This window comes from Manacus vitellinus, unplaced genomic scaffold, assembly GCF_001715985.3.
Source record: "Manacus vitellinus isolate BGI_N305 unplaced genomic scaffold, ASM171598v3 scaffold_21_pilon, whole genome shotgun sequence".
Lineage (NCBI taxonomy): Eukaryota > Metazoa > Chordata > Aves > Passeriformes > Pipridae > Manacus > Manacus vitellinus.
In genome coordinates, this window is record NW_021939546.1 from 13,794,864 (window position 1) to 13,815,824 (window position 20,961).

At 38.3% G+C, this 20,961-nt stretch overlaps 1 protein-coding gene across 5 annotated transcripts in view; it reads right to left on the reverse strand.

Annotated features, from left to right (window-relative positions):
* The window catches only part of ST3GAL3 (ST3 beta-galactoside alpha-2,3-sialyltransferase 3), a 173,529-nt gene that overhangs the window by 103,855 nt on the left and 48,713 nt on the right, over nucleotides 1–20,961 (reverse strand). For all 5 annotated transcript variants that reach the window (XM_018072250.1, XM_029959663.1, XM_029959665.1 and 2 more), the window contains 2 exons: nucleotides 20,037–20,079; nucleotides 1,272–1,364 (listed from right to left, as the gene is read on the reverse strand). In XM_018072250.1, coding sequence (XP_017927739.1) covers nucleotides 1,272–1,364; nucleotides 20,037–20,079 — 136 coding nt within the window. The remainder of the gene's footprint in view (nucleotides 1–1,271; nucleotides 1,365–20,036; nucleotides 20,080–20,961) is intronic.

A 20,961-nucleotide genomic window follows, 5' to 3' on the forward strand; every position in this document is an offset into this window, starting at 1 on the left:
TCTTTACAACTTTGAATATGATTTTCCAATGTATGAAAAAGAAAACAACCACTTGCTTCAACTAGAGACAAGTTACTACCTCTTTGCATGGTATTAGTTCAATGCAGTGAGATACTGGGAGAAGGGGATTAAACAGCAATCTGTAAGTAGCTCCTAAGGGAGAGAATAAATAACATTTCAGATTCTAGGAGGCAAAAAACCTTCTTAAAGCCAAAGTCTTTTTAAAATTAAAATAAGATTAATATTTTAGCAATATGAGTTTATTCTCTTCTATACTATTTACATTTAATATGTACACAAACACAGATTTACTTACCTTCAGCTCTAGTATTTATTTATAGTCTAACCAGAGTTCCAAAATTCACACAGAAGATAATACTGACAATTTTTTGTTTTACTGAATTGTTGCTGGAGAACCTTAGTGCTTTGTTTTGTTTTTAAGACCTGATTGCAGTATCTGCTGGTTACAAGGCAATGTCAGTTTTATTTTATTACTTTAAAGAGCTCTCTGATACCATGTTTGCCAACAAAAACAAAGACAGAAGATACCACTAGTTTCAGGCTTGGCTTGAAGGCCACCTCCATATGTGCAAGTCATGGAAATTCCCTATTCAAAAGAAATAAAACATATCTCTTGGAAAAATGCCAGTTATGTTAAAAAGTCCACAACCTCTTTTGCCAAAAAGATCATTGCACCAGAGCATCTTTTTCACATGTATTAGAAGCTCGTGCAAAGGTCAAATAACTATTTGATCAAATTTTCCACCAAACTGAAATCCTTGAGCCTTAACAGAATAATGTTCCTGCCAATCTATCTTCTGAACTGTCTTTCAGCAATTCTGCAAACTCCAGGCACCTGAGGGATGCTTTACCCTGTTCTCCCAAGAATAAAAAAAAAAACCAATCCAACACCACAACTTTACTATTCCAGATAATTTAATCTCTCACTTCATGACTAAAGCTTCCTCATTGTTGCATCATCAGGTAGCAGCAGTTAGCTTGACCACACATCTGTATCACACACTGACAACATAATTTGTTTTATTACTCAGCACCCAGAGCTCTACTCTTTGAGCAAACTCCTGGTCAGACTGAAGTCAATTAAACCACTACCACTCACATTGCCCAGAATTTCAACACAGGTATCCCCTTGAACCAATCAAGTGACTGAGTGATGACACCTCTGAAGACAAACTCTGCAGACGACCCACCTTGAAGGATGAGAAGTCATCAGGGGAAGTGGGGAAAAAAACCCCACCGTATTTACTCACTTTGGGAAGATGACAGTCATGAGCGCTGAGGCATAGCCTGGTTTGCACACTCCCTCAGAGAAATTTGCATACTTTGATGCCAATTCTGGAGGCCTGTGGAAAAACAAGTAGAGAATTAGGACTCTCCTGGCTACGAACTGGCTTTTGCAATCATCCAAGTTATTTTTCTCCTTATAGCTTTGTTGAAAAACAGCTGCAGGGAGTAACAGCAAACATAGCCCTTATTTATTTGTTGCACTACAGCATCACAGGAGAACAACAAACAGAGGAGAGGGGTAAAGACATCTGAAATACCACTAAATCACTAGTTTTGCTGAAAGATTTTTATACCTAGCAAGGTAAAGTTAATGGAAGAAAAATATCAATATATCATTCCAGACTTCAACCTTTTAAAAGGTAAAAACCATAAATGGCACTTTGCTTCAGCTATTTTTTTAAGTTATGATCAAAGTTAAAATTATAGAAAAGTATTATCTAGAAAACTACTTAGAAGATACCTTTCAAGCATTTGAAACAAAACTCCAAACAGTTCTGACAGGCTATCATCAAGGGATGAGTGCTTTCAGTATTTGGAAGAGACGACATTGCTGCTGCTTTGTTGTGTCTTAATTCAGCTTGGCTAGTGATTTTTGGGCCAAATTTAGAATCCTGGGGGTTTTTTTCATTCAGTTTTTGTACAGGAACAAGATTAGCAACTCAATAAAAGATATTTCAGTCCAGTACATACTTTTACCACAGACCTACTGAGTGATCTGGAAAAAACATTTAATTTTATTTGTGTCCCTATTCACTACCTGTAACATTTTTACATTCATCCATTTTGTGAAAACATTACAAGGGTTAATTCACTTGTGTTTTCCAAGTAACATTAGAGGCCTTAAAGCCAGCCACAGTATGAGAATTGTTAATATTCCTGCAAAGAAAAAAAAAAAAGCATTTACAGTTCCACGCTTGACATTCAGTGGAAGCCACAAGTGTTAACTACTGCAAAGACTCGATCAATAATACTGTATTTGCTACCCCATTCTGTTAAAAGTAGGCAAGTAAGAAAGGTTTTTTCCCTACAGGTCAACAGTAGGAGTCAAATGAAGATGACAGTACGGATCTGCAGAGTAGACCCACAAAAATAATTTTGAAGAACCCACTGCTATCACAACCTTGTTCTTTTCCAGGCATCATCAATATCGCTTAACTAGCAAACTACTACCAAATGCACTGAGCATGGGTTCAGGGAGTTTCAAAATTACATATTGGAATGACAGTAACTCCATGCTGAACTGGTAGTAACTGTTTTTCTTGTACTGGTCCTGCATCACGTCCCAGGAGGTCAGTAGCCAGTTCTGACTGGATGAACAACAGATGGACAGTTAATTTTACAACTAGATGCACACAGTACAAAACCTCCTATAGTTCTTAAACTAGAGGAGAATTCTCTATATACACAGAACCCCTTCACTACTTTATATATACATATATACAGAACCTCTATAGTTCTTTAAGAATAGGATCTATTTCTGTTGAATGAAAATCTAAACGTTTAACATCCGGAAGAGAAAATAAACTGGAGAAAATAAATAGCCACTGGAAGTATTTGATGTCCTAAGATCTTTTCAGACAAAAAGCACCAGAAAAAGCTCAGGAACATTGATCCAATTCTAATTCTGCCACAGATATGCTGCATAGTTACTATCCAAACACATAATATTTTACTATCAAAATGCCTCATCTGTAGGATGGCAGAACAATACATTTGGTCATTTACACTGACCATTACTTACAACGAAGTTTAGATATCTCAAAATATGTTATACAGACATGGAGAGAGAGATACAGGTGTAATATTATCTAGCACAACCCGAATCCACGAGTTTGGTTTTCATAGGTGATATTATAATACATTTCTCTAAATGTGAGATGAGAAAGCATCTGAGATGTGAGCATCTAGAACTTTGAATCCCGAAGACTTGCACTTGAACGATTTGTGTTCTGACTCCAGTCAGGACCTCTTCAGGAATAGGCACATCAAGGAAAGGCCTGTTGCTGACAAAACTGAGGGGGTTAGTAGTGATAAAATATACCCCCTTCTGACACAGTCAAAAGGGACAGCAGAATGTATGGATCACAGCTTGTTGCAGCACTTCAGATATGACCAAATGTGGGGAATCTTTATCGAGCGAGCCTAAGTGTTGCTGGAATTTTATTGTTTAGGCAACATACAGAAACGCCTAACACCAAAATCTTCAAAAACAAGTAGAAAGCAATTGGAATTATCTGTAGCCACCACGGTAGTGAGTCATCGCTGGCAAACTCGTGCAACTATTTCAACAGCAGGCCTGTCTCAAATGACCTCAGTGGTCACACAAAATATCTTGTGCCACAAACACAGGCATTTTTCTCTTTACTGATTTAATGGCGCTTTCATTATCAAATTAAAATGTCACTCAGATGCCCATCATGGTGTTTCTGCAAAAGAATGGCAGGCTGGAACCCTCCCACATGTGAGCCACCCAGAATGCCAACTGCCACACACTGATGGGGGAGCTGCCAGTACAAACCCCACAAAGACACCCAGAGCTGCTAAAGCCCCAGGGCCGAGCTGTTAACATTTCTTGGATGTGATGAAGTTCATGATCCAAAGTGCCAGAGGCAGAACAGTTCTCTAAGCCAACTGTAGCTGCCATCTCATATCATTCAAATGTTTGCTCATCTCCTTTCTTGTAGCTGCATTTTGATTCAGCAGTCTATAGAAAACTAAAAAGGGGCACTCTGCGTTTTAAATCCATCTGGGGACACACATTATTTGTTCAAATTCTTCGAAATACACACTGCACACTGTCATTGCCAGTGTGATCATAATGATAAGTCCCTATTAGGTGTAACTCAGAGCAAATTTAGAGTAAGGGTGGATACAGCTTTGCTGTTTACCATTCTACTACCACATGAAGCTATCCAAGATAACATCATTTTAGATACATATATTTGCTTTGTGGGTATTTCTTCAGCAAGAGTCACAGATCTTGCAGAGATTAGTCCTCCATAAATCAGGATGCAAAACATCCTGCATGAAGCATCCCATAGAGAACTACACATATTTCAAAAGAAATCCAACTTTGCAAAATCACAGTGTTAGTAGGCACATGGTCCTGTAATAGAAGAAGTGTACAGAACTGAGTGTACAAATAAGCATCACCTTTGTATTTGATGATAATGTACCTAACTCCACTTCCACATCTATTGCTGCCTCTTTGATGATGTTCCTTATTCCCAAATGGGAGATGCAGTGTAACTGAAAGCACATTCTGCAAAGGCCACCTGCCATGGTGCATGGTCTTAGAACAGTTTATATTTGATTCTTGTTCTTATGCTGCTTACAGCAGATGGGTCAAGAACTATGCACCAAAGCAAACAATATTAATTTCTTAGAGCTTTAGAAACCAGTAAATAGGTTCATCTCACTCGCCCCATTACTGTGCCCAGACTCCAAGGTGATCCCAAACACACAAGGCTTTTATGCTAAGCCAGCCAGGACTATCATGACTGGTATGGCAGAAGGGTGAAAAAATTTCCCTTTACATCTCCCAGGTCCAGGCACATTATTCCAGGTTCTGATTCTCATGCTGGGCTGAGGTAGTTGAAGAGCCAGCGGAGACAGCGGAAGGAATGTAATCAGATGACACTGTGGAGCCTCTAAATTTTGCTCAGATTTTGTGCAGGAAAAACCCAGTAAGATAAGAAATGTATCCAGAATAAATGAGAAAAACAAATCATAGTCAGTAACTGTAAACATCTGCAGTCTTTAAACAAGCGTCTGAATAAGGGTGAAGTTAAAGGGAAGTAATTGGCTTATTCCACTACAGAGAAAATGCACTCTTGCTTTATTTTCTGCCTTTTCTCCTATGAGACTAGCACACATCCTGAATTCTTAAGATTTTCTGTCCTTCTCTACACTGTTATGTGGACATCAATCTTAACAAAATTTCACAATTTGGATAAGTTAAAAATCCAGCTGCTTTCAGAGGATTTAGAAAAAGTAACAAGATTTTTCCTTCTGCTTGCATTTGGCAGATGTGTGTCTTCTTTTAATCTCAAATATGAAAACGTCACCACGGTTAATTCCTTCACCATGTCTTGATCAGGGACAGCATGTCACCCTCATAAGACTGGAATCTAAATCCATTTAAAGAAAGAAATTAGTAACACAACCCAGTGTTTAGACTATTAAAAAAAATGGGCGCAACTAAGCTCGTGTAATTGAATATTACAAAATCTGCTTTAAGAGACAGATTTTGCTGCTGTGCCTTTCACATGGAATATAAATTGTGGATTGTAAAGACTGAAAAACTTCATCTACTTGAGATCATCTTATTGGAGGACCTTGCTGTTACTCTTGCACACGAATTGCATGTACTGAAACAAGGAAAAGGAGTTCTTTGACAATGGGCTCACTAGGTTGATCCTTTACCTTTGGGTTTCTTTCTCTTTGGTTCAAAATAACCTGAGTCTTATGCCTACACAGCAACTCTACAAAGTGCATGTCACGGTACATGAAGAATGAATAGGAGATATGACGAGAACATGCAATGAAAGGCACGTAAAACATCGTGAGGTATTAGGGAGCAATAATGAAATAATATTATCAAGTAATTTGGCAGATCACTAAATCAAAGCAGTTAATGATGCTGAGACCCCGTATCTTCACCATGTGAAATCCAGGGCATTTTATTTTAGGTAGGGCTCCCTGGGCCAGATGAATCTACCACATACATTCATGGCTCAATGTTGGCCAAAAGACAATTTTGTAGACTTCTGGAATAAAACTTTCAGTTTAATTTCCCTCAAATAAGCCCAAGGCTACATATCAATCAGCATATGATAAGGAACAGTTATGAGATTTGCTTCAAAATTGCAGGACTGCTTCAAAAAAGACACTAATGAAGACATAACCAGAGTGGCTATGGTGTGCATTTGTTTATATTTCAATTCATATCAAAGGGTTACAGATCTCTGAATAGGAATTGTTTTATACCTCACTTATAGCCTAATAAATAGACAGCTTCCAGTCCTCGATACTCTTTTTCATAATTGACAACAGCAGCAGCCTTCACCTATAGGGTAATCAACCCCATACACCGGGAACAGCAAGGGACTGAAAAAATGCATTTGCACATCTGACTTTATAAGTAGAGTCATGATCATCACATCACTCAAGTGGAATCTCCTGGAGTGGAAGACACCCTAAACAGAAGATGAGCTGATGAAACCTCCCCTTGGTACATGGCTGGAGTTCAACAGGAGTACAGTGTGGGTTAGGGAACTCTGAAACAGAAGTATAAGAAACTCCAATTGTAGCTCCTAGAAGTTTGCAAACTTGGGTTCAAAGAATTACACAGTTTGAGCATTTGATATTTGCTATTTTTTTAGTTCCAGCTGAGGAAAAACTCAACAAACAAAAGAAAGGAATGAGCAGATAGAAAGAAGAGGAAAAGCAAAATGCTTACACTGAAGGAGACAGGAAATGCATCTATAACACTATAGTCAGCAAAATAGATGTAAATATTTTCAAATGTTACTCCAGTATGTAAGCAAATTCTCCAAGGAGGTTGTATGACCAAATACAGTGAAAGATGGTCCAAGTCTCTGTTTCTAAAATGACACAATGAATGCTAAATACGCCCAGTTCTGTTTCTCCACCAAGATTTGTGGCTCCTGATGAAATTAATTTCTTAAGAGCAAAGATAATCAACACATACTTTCATTTATTTATTTGGACTACTCAAGAACAGCAGCTGAAGAAGATTAGATTATATTAAACTGGCCCAGGAAAACAAAAGTTTTAAAGACACTGCACCAAAACCCATGACCCACCTCCACAGCCCTGAATGAAGACTGAGGAAATTCAGGGTAGGCAGGGGGGTACAGACACCTGCAGAGCACTAACTCTGCAATGCCATTCACCCTCTGAAATGTCATCTCTGCACAAACACACCGAAAAGGCTGCCATCCACAAAAAAGTCACGAGGATCCTGCTTCCTCACCAAATTCCATTCCTGCTCTTTGCAGTAGTAGGAATTAGACCACTAGGCGAAAGAAGTGCTAATCAGCAGTGCTAAATACATAAACATCTTAAGAAATACAGCTATAAATGATTCCTCGGTCAGAAAGGATCTCTTAGAGTTCACAGGGACCAACAACCCTGCCTGGACCTCCCCAATTAATAGCCTTTTATCAACTCCTAAGAAAGTGCTGGGATCCTCATGGACAAAAGAATCAGAAGTTTCCAAGGCAGACAGTTTTCGCTTGTTTCTTTTAAATAAATAAACAAAACGCTGAGTTTATAAAACCAGATTCAAAGGATGGAGATAAAAAAAATCCAGCAGAAGTCCATGGCACATTTTGTATGTGACCTCATGCTACATACTCCTCCAAGATTGAGTAATATCCTTGATCTCCCCATCTCCTTTGGTTTTATAAACTTTCCCCCTTTTTAAAAAAATTCTGTTTCAGTTACATCTTTCCTTTAAGGCTAGTAGCACAGAGAAAAAGCAGAATTGTGTTCAAACAGACACAGATGAAGAGCAAAGACATGAGGAGCAAAGTCCATTTGCAAGCTTGTTTTCTTGTGTTTTTAAAAAAACACGGAAAGGAAAAAACAACTGGCTAAAATACCAATTGTTAGACTAAACAAAAAGCATGAAATACAGAATTCTTATTTTCACAGAAAGTAGCTGTTTACCAAAAGAAGAAAAAAATTACAAAGATGACTGCCCCTTGAGTTTTTGATAATTTACTAATCTTTGGACAAAAAACTCATAACTTAATGGTGAAGTAACCAGCTGACAATAGACAAAATTCCTCTATGCATTAATGCTGAACTTTTATATATTCTAGTTTCTATAGGTCCAAAATTACTGTTTTCCATCCTCAGTGGTAAGTATCAGCATTCTGGTTTTGCAGATAGGAGACAAGGATAACTTAATGGAGAATAATCACATTTTTTTAGAGATGGGATATGTTTTAGGACTCAGTAGTCAATAAAAACTCAGCAGTCAGTTGGGATTCCTAGCTGAACTTCTTTCTGAAGAATTTTCTAAAGAATGTCTAAATAAACTGTTTCTCAAAGTCAGAAATTATAGTGTTCCCTTATATTAGGACATGTAATTCTCAAAACTTGCAAAAACTAAATGCTGCAATTCTCTATTTAAATGCCTGTCAAAAACCACTGTTAGTGCAATGGCCATAAAAATGAGGCAATTAAAAGTGTGATAGGAAATAAAACACTCACCTATCACATCCATTTCTGGTCAAATGAAGGAATGCAGGAAGATAAATTGCAATGTCATAATTTTGTTGCTGTAAACCCTTAAGTCTTCATCACCAACCCTCATCTGTTACATCTACAAACGGGCAATGCTTCCTTTGGACAGGGAACAGGGTTTTTCTATTTGTAGTGAAATGAATTCAGTAGTGTAGGTCCAGGAGAGACAAACAAGTGAAAAAGAGATGAGAATAAATAATTCAAGCCAATTCGAATCCAGGAATCTTCTGCTCAGACTAACAGGAATCAGTACATCTGAAAACAAAGATACTCCCCCAAAGCCTAAAGCTGCAGGGGAAAAAAAGATCAACTAAGAATTCCTGGAGCACCATATCTGAAATTACAGTTTTATGTCTGTGGTTAATACAGTTCTCACTAGATCTGAACACCCAAATCCAGTGCTTAGCAGTTTTAAATGCCAAATTAGAAAATCAGTTACATTAGGTAAGTTACACTAAATCACCAAACCTTCCTTCTGAGAAATGTAGTTCATTTTATTGCAGAATGCACCAGGCTATGGAACACTTCATCTCAGGGAGACTCACAGTGTTTAGTTGGGTGTGAGAGCACACTAGCACAGCAGAATATATGGAAAATATCAGCAGTGATTTATTATTTACTATTTCCCATATCACTGGAGCATCGAGCAAAATTATCCTAAAGACAGCAAAACAGACAAAAGGAAGCACTTCTTTCATATAACATGCAGATTTCTTTATGTCAGTAGGTTAAAGACGCCAGATGTATAGATGGGATCAAAACTAAAAAGGTCTAACAGCATCCCCAACTTGGGAATACCAAAGCTTCCTCCCTTTGGAACCTGGAGAGTGACACTGCTTCAACAGTCGTGCATTTTTCTCCTTCCCTAAACAATAGGGAGTATTTTCAGACAAGACATAGGAGCAGGTGAATCTTTGGTCTGGCCATTTCTATTTTCTACAAAGGAAGTTCAAGCCTTTCTGTTTCAGTAGCAGATCTACTGCACAGGCAACTGGCACACCAAACCTTAGGGGAATAAATCCCACTTGGAAAAATCAGCTACCTGAGAGAAATGCAAATCTTTAACAAGAACTGTTCACAACATCCTGCCTTTTCAGTTTCTTCGGTGACTTTGCAGAGGTAAGGGTGATAAAGGCTGCCCTTTAAACTTTCTTTGGAAGGTCTGAACAGCCTGGGAAAAAATAACAACTTAACTCCTCTAAAACAAGGAAAAAGACGACTTGACAAGGATGCTTCCACACACCCCCCCCCCGCTGGACTGAAATTGAGAGGAAAAAACCACTGGTCAGTGAATAAATTGCTTTAGATGGGATGCAGAGGTGACCTCACAATTGGGGAATGTGGTTTAACAGTAGTTTTACAAAATGCTGTACATAGTCATGAGGCTTTGAATCTCTCTTACTCTTCTTTCTGAAGCAGTAGTCCAAAAAAATGCTGTCTTCACTGACCTATATTAGATACAGATGCCATGAATTCAGGCAGACAGCAATTAATCTAATAAGTACCACACTGAAGCCTTAAGAAAACGAAGGCTACATATTGGGAGGAAAAATGTTCCCTCCAGAAACCTTGCTGTAAATACAGAACATAACTCTGACCTGGAGGAACCCTTGCACATACTGTGACTGAAAGCACCCTCACAAAACTAACAAAAATCCAAACTGCTTTAGGGAAAATAAACAATAGCCAGAACCTTTAACAGTAAGAACAGCTGCAGAACCACTGAGATCAAAAAACCCTCCTGTTATCTCCATACATTGTTCTAGTGAATGCTATTTTGCTAAGATAACTGCTTTTTTATTTCTTTCTTCTTCACTTCAAAGAGCAGCTGCTTGCCTGAAAAGGCCATGGAACCAACATCCAAACTAGCACAGGTAACCACCATGAGTCAGGGAACTGAATAAAGTTTGTCTCAAAGAACTGTGAACAGCCCAATTAATCAGACCTTCCTTCATCTTGTATCACCTTCACTGAATCAGCCCTACATCAAAAACAGGTTATTTGTGGCTTTCCAAAAGAGAAAGAGAGAGAGAGACAGACAAAGTGTTTTTTCCAAGATGTTTGGTGAACAGGCTAAAGGAGAGCTCTAGGGATGAGCAATAAAATAAGTTTCTCTTTTCAACAGGGTAAATCCTACCCTCTCCTCCTTGTTAATTCATCAAAATAGCAACACTTCACAAAATCACCTGAGCCTAAGTTTCATGATAATAAAATACAGCTTTGACTCCTGTACGGATCAGAGCCCCTGACTCAAACAGCCCAATGACACAACCACCTTTTGGGGATTTCTGCCTTCAGTAAAAAAGGATCACTAAAAGAGGATGAAAAGGGGCAGGAGGAAGGCACTAAACATATTGCAGCTGTACAGGACACTGTTCAGAGTTTTTCAGGTCTTCAAGATTAATCCTCTTAAAGAGCCAGGGGGAAGATATTTCTAAGCAAGATTTAAAAGGTCTGAAATCAATCAGAAGTATCCAAACACATTCAATATGCAAATCAAAAACACTGTTGGCTTTTCAGTTTATCCTTCTTTAACAAGTTGGAACAGATTGCATGGCAGACAAGGCAGAAACAACACATACATGTTCTGTCAGTTTTCTGTCCCTCCCTTTGTGGTCCTGATTCTCATTTCTCAGAGCAGGACTGGGGCTGCAGCTACTGTCAGGAGTAGCATTTTTGCCTGTTTTTATTTCTGCTGTGAACTGAGAAAGAATCACATGAGCTCCAGTGTAATGTTAGCAGAAAAAATATTTCATTAAAGTTAATCTAATTGCTTGGTTTTCTCAAAAGCAACTAGAGAAAACCTCATCTTAGCCTCATAATCTAATTCAAACATCCGTAACCTCAAAACCATCTTACAGCAACAGCTGCTACACAGCTCCTTCCCCAGTATGGCACATCAGACATAGCTGTCATTAACCTTCCTGCTGCAAAGTAGCCTTCATCATGTTTTGTTCACTGCAATGGGCATAACACACCACCACCTCTCCCACCAGTCCTTGTCAGGTCTGGGGTCCTTTTTCAGGGTAGACTTCTCATGGATGCTATCAGCAACATCATGCTTCCTGAAGGAAAAAGCATATTCTAAATTTATCAACCTAAGAAAAACTTAGCTTGTCCTTCAGTCCTAGAACAGTTTTAAACAGTAGAATAAAGACTTACTGTCAAGTTTACCCTCTTAAAAATGGGAACAGAACAAGTAAAATAAAATACCCCTCTGGATTATATTGGACAGGGTTCCTTTGGCCTCTCCCACCCTGAGTTCCTCTAGCCTATCATATCTGTAGAAAGCTAAGGATCACGGTGTCCCAGCCTGGCAGATCACATCCCTCTCTTCTGCTAGACAGTTCTTCTCAAGCACAGCAATAAGGCTTCTTGCATTCTTTAAGCATAAATGAAATATTGTTTTCTTACCTAACAGATGCTAATCACAGCTGTTCAAAGTATGTCTTGGTTTTACTGTCCTTCCTCAGCACGCAAGAAGCCTGTATGTGTTTGTTCCACCAAACTCTTCCCTGCCTTGATGACCTACTACGTATTCTTAAAATGTCTGTATGGCTTTCTTGGCACAGGCTGACAGCAAAGCTCTGTTGTCTCTGGTCACATCGTAGCAATGCTGAAGACAAAGACAGAGGCAGACCAAGCAGAGTAAGTTGTCTCTTCCCATATAGCCATTTACAAAACCTCCTCAGAGCCAGCTTATAAATCAGGGGCTGACATAAGCTGACACCCGAGCTGTGTCTGGATATCATAGCAAGTGTGTCCTTCAGAGTACGTGACATGCTTCAGAGGCAGCCTCGATAAACAGGATAATGTCGGCCTGCTGGAATACCCTTGATTTCCATTCAACCATCAGATGAGGTTTCCCCAAAACATTTCCAAGAGGAAACAAAAAGGAGTAGATTTCTCTTTGGAGGTAGAAAATTGCCAACCAGGCAGGTACAGAAGAGTTGATGCTTGGAGATCATGCTCCTACCTTCGGGATTTTCAGAGGCAGCTCTTGCATAAGTTTAACAATTTGCTCACAACTGCTTTGGTTCAAGACAGGCAGCAACAAATCACCTGTTTCCACAATGTGTGCTGGTGCTTTATTCATTATGAATGAATAATATAAAATAATATAAATAATATAAATAATATAAAAATAAATAATATAAAATATAAAATTATGAAAGCCAATGTTTTAACATAAATCCTTACCAAAACCTGCGATCCCTCAGAACATCTAGCAGTATTTCTAACTCTTTAACTGAAGTTTTGGGAATGATCAGTGCTTAGTTAGCCCAACCCATTCAATTTTCCTAAGTTATTCACGGAGCAAGAAAGTCTTTGTTGGAAGATATTCAGTAACTAGAAGCCTAACAAGCTCACCAGTGCAGAAGGTGGCCAACACTGAAATAATTTATCTCTGAGTTTTAGAACAGGTATCTGAAGGAAGAACATGAAGTGTGACTTTTTATGTTCTCTTCTCCCAAGAGGATAAAGCAACAGGAGAATCTCCGAGCCATTTACGAGCTATTAGATATTCCCTGAGTTGAGTTTTGCTACTAAAGGAAATTTAGCCTTTTATAAATGCAACAACTGTAAAAATTTTTGCTCAAACAACGGTAGAAACTTGTGAAGTTAATTAGTTGTAACCATATCCACCCCAGGAAACAAACAACCATTTGTTAGTTTAGGTTAATGCTACTATGGTGAAGAATTATAAGCAAAGCAAGCGTTCCACCTTACAGGTACAGGATAAAAAAAGAACTGAGATTTCCCAGTTTTTATACAACTAGTTTGACTAGTTAGAAGAACACAAAATATACAAATCCAGACCTAAGAGGAACATACCAAGAAAGAAATCAGTCTCACACAACAGGCACCTTCACAGACATTCACATGAAGAACAAGCCCATCTAAAAAAAGTGCTAATTTTTTAATATACACATTAATTCGAACTATATGTATTACTTTTTTTTTTCCTGTGGAAACTCATATTGGTCAATATGTTATTGTTCTCAGAATCAAAAATGGGTTGAAAAGCTTGTGAGTCATTCCCTTTTAAAATATTTGTACATCAACTTTCTGCCAAGGATATGGAGAACTCCTAGTGTTTGAAGATTTATTAATAATCTCTAGTAGTCCAAAAAGTCCTCTACTACTTCTTTAGAAATTCTTTCAAGAATGTTGTCCAGGCATACCAATTCTAAAGCACACAAACTTAGGTGTCTACTGCTTGAAATGTTGTTGTTGCTACTAAGGAGATCACTTTTTTTCCCCTCATCAAACAGAACAAAACCCTACGCATCTACTGCACAGTTCTACCTTTTCTATAAATACATTATCACTGCCTCTCCTTACAGTCTTGATAGAATTATTTTTCCATGAACATTTCTTTCTTATGAAACTGAACTTTGGGGTCTAACAGTATAAAACTGCTCTAAACAATGCCCAGCCATTCATATTTCTTCCTTTTCCCACATGGTTTGGTTCATAATTACTTCCAGCTTCAGGAAACTGGCCCTTTTAAAGGCACCAAACAAAGTTTTGACTTTTTTTTTGCACTTAACAAACCACGTAATGAATCAGTTCTATCTAAGCTGCCAGTGATTGTGAGTTCTACAGTCTTTATCTTCTTCATCAACTGAGACTGTGTCTAACACAGGAATCCCAAAGCTACAAAACAAAGACTCACATGAGAAGTCCTTATGAGAACACCAAAGGATCAAAATTGAAACAAACTGAACTGAACTAAGAAGAGCAAAACAAAAACAGGGATGGCAGTTACATCTCACCCAAATGTGTGAGGTTTGATGGATGAACAACAAACAGCCAGGTAACTGAATTGCTACAAATAGCTACAGTTCATTTTCTTAAGTATTTCAAGTGCTCAAACAATGAGTACAGAACGGAAGAGATTAGGTAGAAGGAGATAAATTAAAAGTCTGAAATGAAAGAGAAATAAATAACCAATTGCCAGGAAAATACCAATTTAATAAAGCATGCTAAGCCTTGAAATAATCTTGCAGAAAAAGCATCAGGACACCTTTGGCTGTGATGGTCAGAATCCTTCCACTTAGCCCATGAGAGACACTCTTATCCTGCCTGGGCAGGAAGGGACATCATTGGGACTTCTTGCTTCTTTTCATTTTTCCTCCCTTCAGGATTGCAGGAATACAAGGAGACAAATGGAAAAAAAAAACAGGGCAGAAAGAAATCCCACAGCAGCAGGCATTGGGAAAGTCCAGCATTCCAACACGTTTCTTGCTTATTTTTACAGTGTTTAATGGCAAAGTACCACACATAGACACAAACAATTTCAAAGCAACCTCCCAGCCTAGAAAGAAAATGAGGGGAAGGGGCTCTGTTTCAGTTCTTCATCACTGAAGCTCTGAAGTAAAGAAATTTCAACAAACATAAGTAACCCAATCTGTGTGTTTCCCTAGCCCAAGTTCCCTCCATTTTTATGGTCTTTCAAAGTCTAGATCAAGTTTCATTTGAGTTTGCAGGGTGAAGGTTGTTATTTCTGGCTTTTCTCCCCCCTCTCCAAAGCCTCAATTTCTTTGTCTTTTCTTTTTAAAACAAAGTTGAAATCATCACGAATATTCAAAAAAACTTTGTTGCACCTCCCAAATCTACTCTATAATAATGAAGAAACATGTAAATACACAGAATCACAAAACATCCTGCAAAACACAGAGTCCACTGGAAAAAAATATTCCTAATTAAGTACTGCCTAAAAATTCCCAAAGTACACAATATAAAATATATACCATATAGTTAATATAGTGTACTTATATAATATGTTAGTATCACGTTATTGTGGTCAACAATATTGATCTCATAGCCATTTTTCTAACTGAGAGGAGCAGTAATTTTTTTTTGCCTTTTTTTACCTTAAAAAAAAAAAAATTCCCTCTCAAGTTAAAACATTATAATACCCACTGTCTTTTTGTTTAAGTGTGGAATGATTCCAGGAAGCTAAAGCATATCTTCTAACATTTGTAAAACTTTATGAAGGAGTGGTTCTTTGCCAGTCAAAGTCAAACCCTGGGAAGATTCTTTCATCACTCATCAGCTGAGATTTTGACATCCAAAGTTTTGACCTGACTGTGGCAGCAGGTGAAAAGATCTACCAAGCTCCCAAGCTGAGCTTTCTTCTGGCTGTTGTTTAGAAGCACCAAATTTGCAATCTAAAACTGCTAAAATACCTTTGAAAGTGTTTTCTGAAGGATGAGTTTGAAACAAGGACAGAAGCAGCAGTCACTAGCTTCCATCTCACCGAGCAAATGGCACACCAGCAGAGTAAGAAGGAAAGCTGGCAGAGAAACACAAGGGCAACAACACGAGGGAAAAGCCCTCAAATCACATGGGTTTTTACAAAAAAGGAACTTCTGATATGCTCAAGACAAGTGAATCTGCATTTGTAATCTGCCAAGGCAAACTCAAAGCAATCCTTAAGGTCACTAAACCAAGTATTCAGAGAGTACTAAGTGACAGAACAAAGAACAACCATGCAACCTTCAGCTTGGCCCACTTAATAAGCATTAAATACAGTCTATAATTAACTACACGTTCATATGCTGATCCTCCTTAGGAAATCTCATTTAATTCAATGCAAACATAGATTCTGCTCAGGGAATGATTCAGAATTTGTAGTGAATGAGACTCTTGTTTCTAAGACCTGGCCAGCCTCAAAGAACTACTACAATATAAATATTTGAGAATAACAAAAGCATGCAACTCGTTGCCAAGCACAGATGTTAGAAAGTGACTGCAAATCTTGGCATTTGGTGGCACCTAGTAATCCACTGGCTGAGTCACTAATGTGATTGATGGCTTTAAGTTGTTCAGGAACTACCGGCCCCTCTGAGAACGAAGACCTGCAAATTGTATCGTATTTTTTGTATAAATGCTTTTCTCTACACAATCAGTAAATATTTGATTTTATTCTTATAGGTTTAAAAAAGGTTATGTGGCTCTGCTGCTTGGGAAACCTCTTTACCTGGGAGGAACTGATGCAACTGGCCTTTCCCATACTTTGTGCACATTTTGTTTTGACACTCTAAATTTTGGTATGTACAAGCATGACTAAAGGATAAACTCCTCTTGCAACAGATCTTTTTCACTGATCTGGTCCCAAGGAGCCTTATGTCTTGTTTTGACTAAGGGAACAACTAATTCATAAACTGTGTTGCCCACAGAAGTCCTCGGCTTTCTGTTCATCCTGTATGTCATTAACAATCCCCACCTGATCATCCTGCCCTTTAGAAGCTAAAAGGCTTTCTAAAGAAGAGCACAGGCACCAGAAAGGAAGCATATTCCATCTTAGTATTCTCCTTCCCAACAAGACTGTTCAGAACCAGCCATTTCCATGAAGCATCCATACAGTATCTTTAAAACTGGCCAATCCCCTTCCACGTGAGATTCCTGCCCATAACAGCATCCATCAGACATACAGTTCCCACAGAAATCACTTTTCAAGTGCTTCTGGCAGATTTTCTTTCCAAAGTGAACAAATCTGGTTCCATTACCATTTCCATGAACTCAAGGAGAACCAGTGAACAGAACCATTACATTCCTGTAACCACAGCAGACTGTACTACATCTGAATAACATGTCCTGGGTATCCTCGGGGTAGAGAACACTAAAGCAGCAATGCATGAAAAAAACCAAAGCTGCAAAGGCAAAAGGACACATAACTACTTAATTATATCAAACACTTTCCTCTGTATGTCATTTAAAATGCAAGTCAGAGCACTTAAGTTTTCATGCAGATCTACCTTTGTAGAAAATGTTAGTCTTCCAGGTCATTAGTTACAACAACATCAACTAACACAGTCAGCAACAGATTTTTGAGCAAATGAAAGATTAAGAAGAAAAAAAAAAAAAGAAGAAAACTTAATTGTTGCCCTCAGTGCTCCAAGTCACAGAGATTCTCACATGCTGTCAATTAAGTGAACTCTATAAAGTTATGATCTATGGCAAAATTCCACCAGAACAATTATATCAGAACAACAGATGTAATTAAATTATTTCTGCCAACAAAGTCATCAGTGCAGAACATATTATCCCTTTCAACTCCAACCAACTTTTTTTTAACCAGAAAGTGCTTCTATGATGGTACCATCTTGACTGAGTAACAGGAAGTATTTTTTTACCACTAAGTTCCACTGAATTCAGTCTGAACTTAGAAAACGTATTTGGCACCCTGACCACACAAGCTGAACTTGTGGAATGGTAGCAAAAGTCCCCCAGACTGTCACCCATTTTTCTTTCAAAATTGATTTGGTATGTTTTGTGGTATTTTCAGCTATTTTTACCTTCCTTGGTATCAAATAGAAAAAAAAAAAGTCATAGAATAATTCAGGTTGGAAGTGAACTCTGTAGGTCATCAGGTCTATTCTCAAAGCAGGGACAGCTTTCATTACACAGAAGAAACAAATAAACAACAACCAAAAGAAAAACAAACAAACAAACAATAAGCCAACCAAAAACCAACAAAGGACCATTGCAGTTAAAAAAAAGTGATTTCACCTAGGCACAATACTTGCTTTCTTTGTTCCTTAAGCCACTTCATAATATTTATTTTAATCGTGCTGATTTTTTACAAGTCTTTCTAGAAACTAACTCTAGGGCTTTGAAAAGCAAACATGCACATTTAGGGTGCTATATGAAGATATTTTTTTAAGTAGTCAACGAAACAGTTCTTTAATCAAAAATACTGGAGAGTTTTTATCATGGGGAGGTTTTAAGAAAATAAATCAGGGCTCTGGAAGCCCTCCAGCAGGTAAAAACTTCACTTGGCCCCATACTGTAAGTACAAGAAGGAGCAGGCCATGTCTTGGAGAGCTGTAATCAAACAGGTAAGTCAGCAAAGGATGTAACAGAGGCTTCAGGGGAAGGAAGACTCAGTGGGACTTGGTAAAAGCAACAAAGAAAAGGGTAGTGCATGAAGGAGGAGTACGAAGAGTGAGACTGAAGCAGTGGTTTGGACACAGCACAGGTGGATACACCAACAGTGTGTGGAGAGTGAATGGGCACGTTCAATGAACTGAACATTACAAAATACACAAAACAGCCTGGAAAAAACCAATCAGACCACTTAAAAACCTATAAAACATTTTTCCCTTACCAACACCAAGACGTTCACTCAAAGGTTACTTACCCATTCCACAGTTTTGGATTAATCTCTTTGCTTTGACTTCTACATGTATAAATTTGAGATAATGTATCATCTCACCCCACAGGGTTGTACAGGTACATACACTAGTGCCTCTAAATCACAAGGATGGCCCAACACAGAAAGTTCAATAAAGAAAATTGGTAACTCTGTAACCAGTACAGGTTCCAGACAGCACCCAACAAAAACTGCAGAAAACACTACACTAGATGAGAGCAGAAAGAAACTATTCATGCAGTCAATGCCATCCTTCCTGCCCACTGAATGAGATCCAGGGCCTTCAGGAGGAAAATAAATAAATAAATAATCAATATCCCTTCCTTCTCATACATGTTCTGCTACCTTTTTGCCATATGTTACTATAACTGAGTTTATGTATCCAGCTGCCTCTGTAAAAGAAGCTCCTACCTAGAGACTTTGTCATGTTCTGCAAACAGCAGTTCCCGACACACTTATGAGGCTTTTATTCCATTATGGAAGCTCCCAAGCAATTCAGCAAGACTAAACTCAAAATGTTACACCCTACAAGTACCACGAAATTTTCAAAACTTTAAGAATGGGGTTTATAATAACACGACACATGGCGCAGGGCACGCGTTCTCCAGTCGTTCAAAGCCAGCAGACTGCTTCTGTGCCTTTTCAAGCGGTAGGTTTTTAGAGACTTTTTGCTCCCAACGCCAAAATTACCGCAAGGCTGCCGACCTCAGAAACAGGGTCGCTACTGACCCCTAGTGTTAACCAGGTCAGTCTTGATTTGAGTTCTGGCAAAAAGCACGAGGAGTATCATCATCCTTCAGCACCGTGTTGTTCTTCCGACACAGCAGTGGTCCCTGCCTTGTGTTGAGGTTCTTTCCACTCTAGTTTATAAGCAAAAATAGTAGTATCCATCTTTAAAGAAACAGGAGGAAAGGAAATATAAACTTCTAAGCATCCCAGCAAATTGCAGATTCGCGTTCCTTCTGCTTTCCAGTGTTAATTACATTTTTCATTTGGAAGATTAACAGTAGGATATCTATAGCAGACTGACAGTCATGGCTTCAGGTGGGTATTTATAGCCTCTTGATCACTTATTAAGGCATTAATGACTGTGATCCACAACCCAAGCTGGCCTGCAGAGCCCAGTGCAAGGAAAGGAGTCATAATTGCCCAGTTGCTGCAGGACTTGGCTGTCCCAGGTAGAAGTGGAGAGTCCACTGAGCCAACTGCCCAGGTGACATAAAAGTTGCTTACAACAGAAAGCTGTAACTACAGAAATGAAGAAGAGTCCTACTGTTCTACTTACAATTTGGAGTCCAGATTCAGGAGAAAGCCCAGTTTGTCATATTCTGTAAAACAAAAGGAAGGGACACATTATCAAAAAAACTGCAAGTGTCTCCTCTGCAAAAAGCATCAAAACCAAAAAGTTGCAAGTCCTCATGGAAGGATAATAATTATTTCTAACTGAAAATAGCTATATCGTAATTTCTAGTCACTAGCAGCTGTTAATACAGATTATTGTTACTTCAAGGTATTCCCAAATTAACATTTCTGAATCTCCACGAAATACTAAGCAAGAGAACATATGGGTAATCATTAATTTAGAAATCACCAGAATCAATCAAGCTATGTGTAGTCGTAAAAACAAAGCATTACTGAAACCACTCATGCAGTGATAAACAAAGCTCTTCTGTTTGCTGTACAAAGAATTTTGCCACTAATTTGTATGACAAACATTCCTCCTAAGTTCTGACATGGTAGAGTTTTCAAATTTTTCTTCATTCCTTGTCTATTCCAACACACAACTTCGTAATCAAGCAGCCCTTCTTCAAAAGTAAGTGACTCATGGTGGCAAAAATGCTTCAAGTTCAGATGTTGTTCAATAGGAAACCACAAAATGAGTTTATGCTACAAACAGGGGACAGCTACAGAAACAAAGTTATCACTCATAACATCCTTAACTGTATAATGTAAGCTTAGCATTCAGCATCTTTGAATATATTGTGATCTTGTAAATCAAACACTTGATACAAAAAAGAGAGATACTGGACTTCATGTGAGATGTACAAGATAAAGTAAAAGGTGTAGTGTCCTTTCACTGGGTTAAGCTCAGTGGCCTTCTCACACTGGGAACTGCTGGGTCTCACTACATACAGTAAAAAAATAATACAAACAGAGAAGCAAAAGATAATCCAATAGGGGTGTATTAAAAGAAACAACATGAAAAAAAT